This window comes from Cervus elaphus, chromosome 9, assembly GCF_910594005.1.
Source record: "Cervus elaphus chromosome 9, mCerEla1.1, whole genome shotgun sequence".
In the NCBI taxonomy this organism is placed as follows: Eukaryota; Metazoa; Chordata; class Mammalia; order Artiodactyla; family Cervidae; genus Cervus; species Cervus elaphus.
The window spans coordinates 44085186-44096988 of NC_057823.1; the positions used below are offsets into that span (position 1 = coordinate 44085186).

Genomic DNA, 11803 nt, shown 5'->3' on the forward strand with positions numbered 1-11803 from the left:
CATGTATGGAGAAGGAAATGGCAACCCACTCCAGTATTCTTGCCTGGAGAATCCCATGGAAAGGGGAGCCTGGCGGGCTGCTATCTATGGGGTCGCACAGAGTCGGGCATGACTAAAGCGACTTAGCAGCAGCAGCAGCAACATCATGTAACTTCTGGGACTTCCTTGGTGGTACAATGGCTAAGATTTCATGGTCCCGGTGCAGGGGGCGCTGAGTTTAACTAGATCCCACATGCTGCAACTGAGAGTTCGTATGCCACAGCTAAAGAACCCACGTGTCACAACGAAGACTGAAGATTGTATGTGTTGCAACTAAGATCCAGTGCAACCAAATAAATAATGTTTTTAACTATGTAGCTCCTGATAAGATGCACTGGAGTTCCATACCCATGTCCCATTTCATGAAAGGCTATGAGACATACCATTTCTGTGGGATACTTGCCAAAAAACATAGCTTCAATCTTATCATGAGAAAACTTCAAACAATCTCAAATTTCTAAAAAAACAACTGGTCAGTGAAATAAAGACTCCAAAACTGTCACAGAGTATGGGAGACTGAGGAGACATAAACAACTAAATGCAAAGAATTGGATCCTGTACCAGACAAAGGACATTAGTGAAAAGTGGCAAAAGTCAGATGAGGTCTATTAGCTAACAGTATTATTTCAATGCTAATTTCCTAATTTCAGTAATTGTACTGTGGTTATCTAAGATGTAAACATAAGAGGAAGGTGGGTGAGGGGGTACTAGAACTCTGAACTGTTTTTGAAACACTTTGAGAAATCTAAAATTACTTCAAAATAAAAAAAAAAATTAATAAGTAAATAAGAATGAATGTGGTGATGAGCTACCACCAGACGGCCCTTCTGGTGGATTTGGTCTTAATCGTCATTGGCAATCCTGGACAATAAAGACCCACACTGGGTTATACCTTTAAAAGTTTTTATTACAGAAAACCCCATTCTTCCAAGTCCAGCTCAAAGCACCCCCCCAGCTTTTTTTTTTTTTTTTAACTAAATCTGGGCTTCTGTACATATTGGATCAAATGATTTTCTTGCTCCTTGGGTATCTACTACGGAGTCGAGGACTCTGCCATTGATTGTAGTTCTCCAAGAGGAGGGGCTGGGACTCTGTAGCCATGTTCTGTTCCGTGACATCTGGTCAGCAAGGTACTAACAGCATTATGCCCCTGCCTGGGAGGCTAGGCGGGGAATCTGCCAGCCTTCAGCAAGCCCTGTGCACCCACTTTGGGTCTCATGGTGACCAGGCTCTAGACAATGTCACTGTGATCTCTGACTACAGCCAATACAACTACTGGCATCAACACAGGGCATTATGGCTGGGACCCTCCCTGAGTGTGAGAATGGGGAGAGTGGCATGTCAGTCCCCAGAAGCGCGGGATTGTAGGCAAAAGATGCCAGCACAGCAGAAGGGTCTGCTTCTCAGAAGCAAACTGGGCAGGGGTCAGCGAGGTCCTGGGAGAACACACACGAAGGTGCAAGGATTTCCTTCAAAGGCAAGGAGCTGCGAAGTGATGGTGGACAGTGGCCTGAAGGAAGCCCAGCCCAGAACATATCAGGACAGATTTGATCAGCGAGTGAACCAATGCTTTAATAATAAAGAATAATGTGGCTATCACAGGACATTGCCTGGATGGCTGTGACTGCTACTGCTACTCACTGAGCATTTAAACAGGGGCGGGGAATGTTTGAAGGTGCAGATCTCAGAGCAGCAGCCTTAGCAGGAGGATGCTGGCAAGGGCCAAGGGTGTGAAGGAGGCTTGAGCGACAGTGTCAGAGGTGGTCGAGGTAGGGGAAGTGGGTGTTGGTATGCTGGAGTTGTCTCCACACTCAAACTTTCGGAAAGTGATTCCTCTGAACATCTGATTTGCAACACCCAGGAACTCACAGGTGGAGTTGCTGACATTGGAGCAACCTTTCAGCACGAGTGTTGTCGTCTCTGTGAATGCAAATGAGACAGTAAGGGCTTTACAGTCCCTTCACCCTCCCTCCCCAAGTGACCTGCAAGAGCTGAAACAGGTCTGTTCCTGCAACCGGAGCTTGGCGAAAGGAGCCCAAGAACAATGACTGAAGGGTAATGGCAGAGTTACCATGGAGGTGAGGGTCTAGAGCCCCTCCCTGACCCAGTCCCAGAGGAAACTGAGGCTCCTGGAGGTGGATGTGAGCCTGAGCTCACAGGTCAGGGCCAGAGCTGGGCCTGGGACTCAAATCTTCAGTGTTTTCCTGAGTCGCTGGCAAGGGGTGAAATGCAGGAACAGGTTCAGACCCTCCATAAATCCTCTGTCCTCAATCCAAGAAGAAGTCAGCACTTCAACTGCTCTGGGCCTCCACTCCTCTAGGCTCTGCTTTCCATCCCCATTCCTCTCTGGACCTGAATTCTCTCTACCTGAGTTTTCCTTGAGAAGAGGAGAAACAGTCAGAGGGGATATGAAGAGACTACCACGTCTTTACTCCTAATTCATGTTGTGATGTGTTGAACTCTATTTTAAGGTGAGGTCCTAGGAAAAGACCAAGGGAATTTGCAAAGAAGATGTGATTGTGATTGCAGCTACCATTTATTGAGTACCGATTATGTGCCAGTATTGCTTTATAGTAGTGCATGTGTATTATTCAGTTGTTAAGTCTTGTCTGACTCTTTGCAATTGCTTTGAAGGCTGCAAGCCAAATTGTCCTGAAGGACAGGCAGTTCACAGAGGAGGAAGGCGCTGGAGGAGATGACTGGCTATTTGTTAGAGGCAGGGCTACAATTTGAGTTCAAGGCTGACTCCATCCTTGCTCTGAGAAGGAAGGAGAAACTTCCAAATACCAGTAAAGAAAGAAATTCATTGTTGTTTTAGAGCAAATATCAGTGTTGAAGGTTGAATTAGAGTGTGTGAGGAAGATATGTTGCTTGGCACATGTCCACAGTATTTTTTTAAGTGACCTTGGGCAAAAACAAAAACAAAATCCTACATTTATGATGACTTTGATCTGTCTGGCTTTCAGATTGAGTCAAGGCCTGGGACTTTGCAGACACCTTGGAATAAGGTAAGCAGAAACAGCAAGTCTTTCTTATGCCATTGCTGCCCTCAGGCAAAGCTTTAGAATTAGACATCAGAGCTGTGTAGACATCAAGACCCTTAAATGCATATTATTGCCTGACATAAATCACTCTGAAAAGGCTACAAACTATACGATTTCAACCATATAAATTCTGATAAAGGCAAAACTATAGAAAGAGTAAAGAAAAATCAGAGGTTTCCAGGGGTTAGGGTTAGATAGAGCACAGAGGATTTTCAGGTCAGTGACACTACTATGCATGATACTATGACAGTAGATACATGCCATCATACATTTGTCAAAACCCATATAATATACAGCACAAACAGTGAACCCTAATGGACTCTGAATGATAGCAATGTGTCAGTATAGGTTCATGGATGATAACAATGTACCTTTTTGGTGGGTGATGTTGATAGTGGGAAAGACTATATATGTGTATGGGGAAAAAATTATAGAAAAAATATATCTTCCCCTCAATTTTCCTGTGAATCTAAAACTTCTCTAAAAAATAAAGTCTATTTTTTTTTTTAAGTAAAAAGAAGTTCAGGAGAAGTATGAAGTTTGGCCCCACTAAGAAATCTGCAATTACAATTAAGCATCAAATTCCAAAACCATAACTGCCATTTAACAAAAGTTGAAATCAAATTGTACTTGGATATTGGTGCTCTTTAAACTCTTATTATTGTAAGGCATACTGTGGCAGAGACTGACTGACTGTTCATTTTAGCTTTATGCCTCTTCCTTTCCTGCTGTGTCACCACTGGATTAAATTTCCACCTTCCAGGGCAGTCTGAGTCCCAGACAACAGAATGTGGAAGGGAGTGAGGCACTCGCTTCTAGGCATTGCCTGTAATAACCTTCCTGCCTTCCTCCACTCCCCCTCTTACTCCACCTGCTGGTGAGATGCAAAGGATACAGAAGAGAGCTGCCAAGTCCTGAGTGAGTAGGGGCTGGAACCTCAAGATGGAAGGAATCCAGGGCCCTGGACTCTGCAATGAACTGCTCCATGAGCAAGAAATAAGCTATGTTGCATTGAGCCATAGGACATGGAAGTTGCCCTTAAACAGTAATTAATTAACACTAATAGTGTTATATTAGTAATATTAGCATTAGTAATTGGCTAATAGTAACAGTTAATAAATGTATTATTATTTAAATAATCATGCATAACATTTGTCTGAATATTTAAAGAATAATATTTATTAGTTTTATATTGTATGATGGTTCATTTGTATCTCATAAGTTAGTATCAAATTACTTCTGTAAAAAAGAACAGTTGGTTGGATTTTTTGAGAGAAATCATCATTATTGTTCATTTTCAAATATCCACTGACTTTTTTAGGTAGGAAACAGTGTATTGATTTACACCATGACCAAGGGGAATAGATTATACCTAAGGTGTAAAATAGCTTTTTTATTTCAGTGTTGTTTTTGTTCTTTTTCCAATTGGTTGGGTATTAAAGTCCAATTTGAGTCTCCCTTCTAGGCAACTCTAGTTGTCAGAAGCCAACACCTCTCAATGACGGGTAGAGAAGGGAAGTTACATATAAAAAGTAATAAAAGTCGAACCCACCCACACCTACAGAACAGCTCAACCTAGTAAAGAAATAAATGCCAGGAGTGACGTGATGCCCTTAAATGAGCCTGGCTTGATTACAAGTCATAAAAAGAATAGAATTCAAAAGATGGGCAGCCCAAGAGGAATGACACTGGACTGAGGAGGCAAAAATAGCAAGCAACTCAAGGCTACGTTAACAGCCTCACTATCTCAAAGGTACCCTGACCTTATTTCCTCATCCTATCTCCACCAGGCCTTTTTTTGTGAATCCAGAATTTATAATCCAAGGTGTAACATGTGTTTTAAACTCAAGACCCATAAAAAGGAATTCACATACCATTTATAAATTCTGCGATTATACTGACACATCTTTCTCCAGAACATTTCCGGGTTTCATTACAGGAAGTTTCATTATTTCCATAACATGCAGGGCACTCTACAATGCTGGGCATCACTTGCTGTGGAGGAGCTGGGTAGAGTAAGAAACGTTAACTCAGAACAGTGTTTTCACAAAGATCATGGTATTGCCTGGAGTGGAAGGGGAAATGCAGACAAAGATGCTAGCCAGAGAGACCTCTCAGGGTCTCTGCATGCTCAGGAATCTCCAATCCTGCCATAAAAATACCAGTCATCCTATTCCCATGTCCCACCAAAATATTTGCAGCACTTAACCTCACAGATCTGCCCTTACAGACCATCCACTCTTCAAGAACTGTGGTCAATGAGTGTGTTGGGATGAGAAGGGACAGGTAAGATTTTGAGCTAAAACTAACATTAGCCAGCTATTCTGGATTTAGCCAACAGGTGTGTGACTATTACTAAATCTTGCTCTGAACAAATGAAATCAAGTAATTATTTATCATTATGACTTTGATTTTTTAAAAAAAATTATATGAGACCCAGCTCTGCTATTAATGAACCATGCTTTATGACTATGGCCACATTTTCTCCTCTTCAAAACAAAGGCTTTGATCTAAGCCAACAGTTCTCAAATGACGGTCCAGGAACTCCTGGGGATCCCTGAGATCCTTCCAGGGAGTCCACTAGGTCAAAATTATTTTCATGGTGATACTAAGATGTTCTTTGCCTCTTTTTCTTTCTTTCATGAAAATACAATGGAGTTTTCCAGTGGCAACATGACGTGAGATTGCAACAGAATAAATGAACAAGCAAATCTGAGAACCAGCTGTATTCTATGAAACCAGAAATTAAAGTGCTTTGAAAAAACATAGAGCAATGCCATTCTTTCCACTAAATATATTTTGTTTTGGAAAATAATTATTTCTATTCTAATAACATAGAAATGTTATTAATGTTAACATGTAGTGGGTTTTATTATTTTTTAGTAACTAACAAATATTTTAAAAATTTCTTAGCCTTATTTTTAATACAGTAAATATTGATAGATATAGTCCACAGAAACAGAAGTTATTTGGGGTCCCTCAGTAATTTTTAAGACTTAGCATCTGGAAAGACGGTGTGAGGCCACAAAATTTGAAAGCTACTAATGAGCATCTACTGCCTTCCCACACAGGTTGAAGAGCTGTGATTTCTGTCTTTACTGAGAAGCGGAAAACATAATAGCAGTGCTGGCTTTCTTCATTTGTTTCTCAAGTAATTGTCGTGCGTCAGCTGTTAATGTTACCCAAATAGGCACTGAAGTGCCTAGACTTAAAGTGTCCACCTAAGATTGACAATCACAAGTGGTGAGAGAAGGGATGGATCTGGGAGGACAGAGGGAAGATGTGGCCAGCACCCACCAGTGGCATCACCTGTTTGATTGCATGCTTCTCCTAGGCAACACTGGCTTTCAAAGTGGAAGATTTCTTTTTCAGATACGTAGACCATGAAAGGCTGGACCGTGGTCTCACTGCAGTTCTCTGCAGAGCAGGCATGATCCTCATACCATACGGAGTTTTCTCCTACACAAAGGCAAACACAGACTATCAGTCCTAGGTACAAAGCGTTCAGGGAGCAACCGCTTTAGGCAAGGACAGAAAATATACTCTCAGCTCAATGCAATTTAGGGGACACCGAAGAGAATTTCCTGCAAAAAGAAAAATCCTTCCCCAAAAAGTAGTTTCTGACTTCAGCAGGAGATTTTTGCAGCTTAAATTCCAGGTGAAAGGCTGATGGGTGAAGTGGATGATTCACGCTGACACCCCCAGAGCCCACTGGTCAGTCTTAACATCTCTAAATATAGCCAAGCAGATGTGATGAGTCTATGCACAACATGATATTGAACCTGAAACCAGTAAAGCTTATAGACCAAAGCTATGCAATGTGGTGGTCATTTATAAAGCTCTATGTGGTCATTTACAAATCACTTCCTCATATTTCAAGAGATCAATAACTGAATGCACATATAAGCCAGCACTGATATACACATTAATACCATTGAAAAAACTTCTACTGAAAAAGCATGAGTGCCATTTATAGGAAACACCAGGAAGAGGTGAACAAATGAAATAACATCACAAAGAAGCAATCAAGCAAAGCCAGAATATGAGACAGCTACAGGACAAATGCCCCTATTTCTCCAACAATTCAGTGGAATTGAGCAAAAAAAGAGATCTTACTAAACAAACTAGGCACAATAGACCTAACAGCAAAATGTAATTTTGTTTGGGTCCAAATTCCAATGCATCAATTATATCTCAATATCTTTGAAATATGTTGAATATTTTTAAGGTCACCTTAATTTTAAAATTTAAAATTAGCTAATTTCTTAGGTGTGATCATTGTATTGTAGTTATGTAAAAAGCAGGGGAGAGTTCTTATCAGAGATGAATAATGAAGTGTTTATAGGGGAAATAACATGTTATCTAGATTTGCTTTAAAATACTATGGGGAGTAAATTAGGAGTTAAGGATTAAAACATACATGTCACTATATATAAAATAAATAACCAGCAAGGACCTACTGAATAGCACAGGGAACCATACTCAATAACTTGTAATAACCTATAATGGAAAAGAATCCATTTTCCTAAAATGGAAAAGAATTTGTGTGTGTGTGTGTGTGTGTGTGTATAAGACTCACTTTGTTGTACACCTGAAACTAACATAATATTGTAAATCAACTATATTTCAATAAAAATTTAAAGAATAAAAATGCTATGGGAAAAAAAAAGCAAAATGTTAATTGTTGACACAGGACCACCGTTCACTATACTCCTCTTCCTGCTTTTGTGTATGTTTGAAATGCTCATAATAAAAAGTTAAAAATAAATCAAAATGCTCTGAGAGAGCTATAACAATCATACCAGCAAAACACCCTGGAAGGAAGTCTGAGTGAAAGTGTGTTGAATCTGAAACAGGAAGGAACACTGAGAGGAAGCAAAGGGGAGCAGAAGATGGACAAATGAAAGCACCTAGAGAAAGCTGACTGCTTTATAATTTAGCTACGAGCTGTCCCTGCTTCTCGTGTTCATTAGCACGGGCCTACAGTGAGGTTTCAGCCAGAGGAGGCAATTCCAAGGAGCCACAGAGGCTTGTCTGCTTGCTTGGCTCTACCACTTGCGTGTTGCTTCTCCTGGGAGGTGCCTTCATGACTCCCTCTCTCTGTGCACAGCCCAGCCTTAGTCTTCCTTTTCCTGGCCAGCCTGTCCAGCACCTGCCCTGTGCAAGTTCCAGAAACGAGAATGATCACCCCCTGAGGCTCACCTTGAGAAAAGTTGGTTGAGAAACTTGTACAGCTGGTGTTGGCATTTGAGGGACACTCCGTGGCATTTTTTGCAATGCAGCTATCTTTCAATGAATTACACTGTACACAGTGCAGTGTATGATACTGGGATTCTGGGGAAACAAAATGTTTGGCATCGTCAACATTCAGGAGACATTAATAGAGTTTGCTTTGGACAAAGCACCACACTTACCTCAGGTTAAAAGAATAGCCAAGATAGCATCCCTTCCCTCTGGGGTCCCCCAAACTTTAAGCTGTGAGATGTCTACCATTCTCCGGTTGGAAGACCCAAACTTGACCCACAGCACAGAGTGGTATCACAGCGGGCAGTGTGCAAGAAGGGGTCTCACAGTCTTCATTGCCCACATCTTGACAAGAGGTCACTTGAGGGGATTCCAGAGCACCAAGACTGACAAGACTCTGGTGAGGTGCAAAATGGGGTCTTCATTCCAAAAGGGAGCAGTGTGGTTTCCCTCACCTACAGCTGCAACCGTGAGCACGACGATGATACCAGCGAAGAGGAAGCCCTTCATCGTGCTGGACATGTGCCTCCTGAGGACGAGAACTGTGGCTGCAGAGCCTCGAGCCTGAAGAGAGAGGCACAAAGAGGACAGTCTGGGGATTCAGAAGATTGCCAGGGCGTGATATCCCCTAGGGTTGCAATCACACTTCAACAAACCTAGCCCAACCTTGTGACAGAAGCAATCACCATCGTCAGCTGGAAGCACAGAGCCGTGATACAGGTTCAACCCTGCCTTTATACCCACAAAAATCTGAGTTTTCCCTTTGCCTACAAAGGTATCTACACACACAGGTACGAAAGCCCAGGGCATTTCCTACAGAGCCACTACAGATACAAAATGGGCAGGCAGATGATTGCCAGCCCCACTGAGGATGGGGGTCCAAGAAGAAAGCTGGGCTCTCCTCTCCCAGAGCATAGTGTCCACCCTCTAATTGGAATCTTGCCACATTCCCATAATGCCCTTAGGGGCTCTGTCTCTGCCATCACCATTCCAATAAGCAGACACCTATTGAGCACTTACTCTGTTCTGAACATTTATGTGCACTGATTCATGTAATTCCTCCACCTCTGTAGGAAGGTACTATTATTAGGATCACCTTTACTTCAAATGGGGAAATTAAGCCCCAGAGAAGTTAGGTAAGCACTCAAAGTCAAGGTCACACTCCTGAGAGGGATAAAAGCTGGATTTGGTCCAGATCCCTAATCCTCACTCCACACTGCCTCCAACAGACATGACTCCCAAAGCCCCAGACCCAAAGGTCCCAGCACACCTCTGACTGGTCTGTCATCAATCTCTCTGCACCTAAGTTGTCTAATAGCTAAGGTCTAGCTGTATTTATTAAGATCCTGAGAGTTGAGGATTAGAAAATGTAAACTACTATATATAGGATGGATTAACAAGTTCCTACTGTATAGCACAAGGGACTATATTCAATATCTTGTGATAATCCATAATGTAAAAAAATATTTTTTAAAAAAGAATGCCTATATGTATAAAACTGAGTCATATAAAACTGCTAATACAGCAGATTAGCACAACATTGTATATCAGCTATACTTCAAATTAAACAAATAAATAAATATCCTGAATCAGAGCTCCTAAAATTTCAATTTGCCCATGTATCAAAGCAGCACGAAAGGAAAATATCTGGCTCTGCACTGAGTCCTTCTTTATCATTAGCTCATTTATCCTGTGAACAGTAGGCAGGAGCCACATGTAGCCACTTACATTTGGATTCATTGAAGGAATAAAAAGGAAACATATTATTTCTCAGACCAGCCATGTTCCAGTGCTCCATGGCCACCTGTGGCTGGTGGCCGCGGTATTGGCCAGTGCAGGTATGAAACAAGTCCCACGGCACAGTGCTGCTATAAAGATTTTTGCCTACTCCCCAGCTGAAAAACCTGCAGAAAGAGGGATAATAAAAATTGCCCAGACTCATTCAGCTTGTGAGACCAAAAGTGGGACTCCATTCGGTGTCCTTCCATGTCCAAAACTGAGTTGTACCATGATGCTGCTGCTGCTGCTAAGTCACTTCAGTCGTGTCCGACTCTGTGCGACCCCATCCCTGGGGTTCTCCAGGCAAGAACACTGGAGTGGGTTGCCATTTCCTTCTCCAATGCATAAAAGTGAAAAGCGAAAGTGAAGTAGTTCAGTCATGTCCGACTCTTCGCAACCCCATGGACTGCAGCCTACCAGGCTCCTCCGTCCATGGGATTTTCCAGGCAAGAGTACACTGCCACTTATTAAAAAACAGCAAACCTTCTATTGGGTGTTGCAACCCACCGCCTGCATCCCACTTCACCAACCACACATGCACCCCCCGCCAACATACACACATACACACACAACACTATGATCATCTAGTTAACTTATTAGGGGCCAGTGAAAAGAAAGAGAAACTAGTCACAATCAGGGAAGACAGATGGCCCATCAATTATCTAACGCCCCAACATTTAGAGATCCAAGGAGAATAATTAAGTAGGTTTGGTTTGGCGGTTGTGGCAGATGTCCTATGCATTGTACCCTACATCCTCCCATGCCCAGTCACTGCTCCAGGCACAGAACCCCAATGCAGAGAGAGGTTTAGGGGTTGAGCTTCCCAGGAAGGGCATCTCAAGCCTTGTGGCTATAAAGGAAGAGGAGATAGGACAAAAAATGAGAAAGAGGCCACAGAAGCCACATCAATTAAGTGCACAAATCACCTCGGCCCTGTGGTTCAGACCTGATGACTAGCCTCATTTTCAGAGGGACATAATGGAGGCCCAGAGGGGTCAGGACTCTGCCCAGGAACACACAGCAGAGAGACAGAGACTGTGGTGGGACTGAGGGGCCCGCGAGCTGGGGGCCAGAGCAGAGGGCCCCACAGGGAAAATGAGAGCAAGCACATCTGTACACCCCTTTGCAAAGTCCTTCCCCCTCATTGTATCGTTGGACATTTTCAGCAGTCTGAGAGGGTCCTGTGACAATCGCTCTCATGTTAGACAGAGGAGCATGAGGTCACAAAAACTGTGAGAAGGACACAGCATCATGAACACACAGAGTGAAGTCCAGTACCTCTCGACTCCAGCCTTCCCCTCCCGGGCACTGCTGAAGGAGCGAGAACCAAGAGAATGCCCTGGACCCCAGACAGCTCTGAATGCCTTTCCCCTGTTCTCAGCTGCTCCCAGGTTGGGCCCCGCTTCAAAGCTCAGCCCCAGTCCTTTACCTTCTCTGTCTGGCCCAGAGACTGCCCTGCAGAAGGTGGATCCCAGCAGAAGGCTGGAGAAGGTGTGTGAGGGGCCTTATATAGCAGGTGGTTGCACAATCAGAAAGTACAACTGCCTACAGGGAGGGGCTTCTGAGCCAGACTGGGCCCCGCCCAACGTAGAGTCATACACAGCTTAACCCTTGGCAGCTATGATGCTGGTCAAGTCTCTGAAGCCTCCAGGAACTGGGAAAAGCTTCGGTCAGGGCCTGCCTTTGGCAAAAGACAC

General features: G+C 43.2%; 1 protein-coding gene across 2 annotated transcripts; it reads right to left on the reverse strand.

The window, feature by feature from the left end:
• Positions 1 to 928: 928 nt before the first annotated feature.
• LYPD8 (LY6/PLAUR domain containing 8) lies at positions 929 to 11602 on the reverse strand. Of its 2 annotated transcripts, none has more exons than XM_043912516.1 (6): positions 11536 to 11602; positions 8783 to 8891; positions 8286 to 8417; positions 6393 to 6542; positions 4958 to 5089; positions 929 to 1959 (listed from the first exon to the last, which is right to left on the reverse strand). In XM_043912516.1, the coding sequence occupies exons 2-6, from the start codon at positions 8847 to 8849 to the stop codon at positions 1724 to 1726; spliced, it is 717 nt and encodes a 238-aa protein (XP_043768451.1). In that variant the 5' UTR covers positions 8850 to 8891; positions 11536 to 11602; the 3' UTR covers positions 929 to 1723. The 2 variants fall into 2 exon arrangements, with proteins under 2 accessions (XP_043768451.1, XP_043768450.1); XM_043912515.1 differs by having other exon boundaries at positions 6381 to 6542.
• Between the last annotated feature and the right edge of the window lie 201 nt (positions 11603 to 11803).

What these genes read in the sequence shown, in the direction of transcription:
- LYPD8 (XM_043912515.1), bottom strand. Translation starts at nt 8,849, where the DNA reads ATGTCCAGCACGATGAAGGGCTTCCTCTTCGCTGGTATCATCGTCGTG. An exon ending in TCAAACAGGTGATGCCACTG is followed by an intron (nt 5,090 to 6,380) that starts GTGGGTGCTGGC and finishes TACTCTACCCAG; the next exon opens with CTCCTCCACAGCAAGTGATG. An exon ending in AATCGCAGAATTTATAAATG is followed by an intron (nt 1,960 to 4,957) that starts GTATGTGAATTC and finishes TTGCATTCACAG; the next exon opens with AGACGACAACACTCGTGCTG.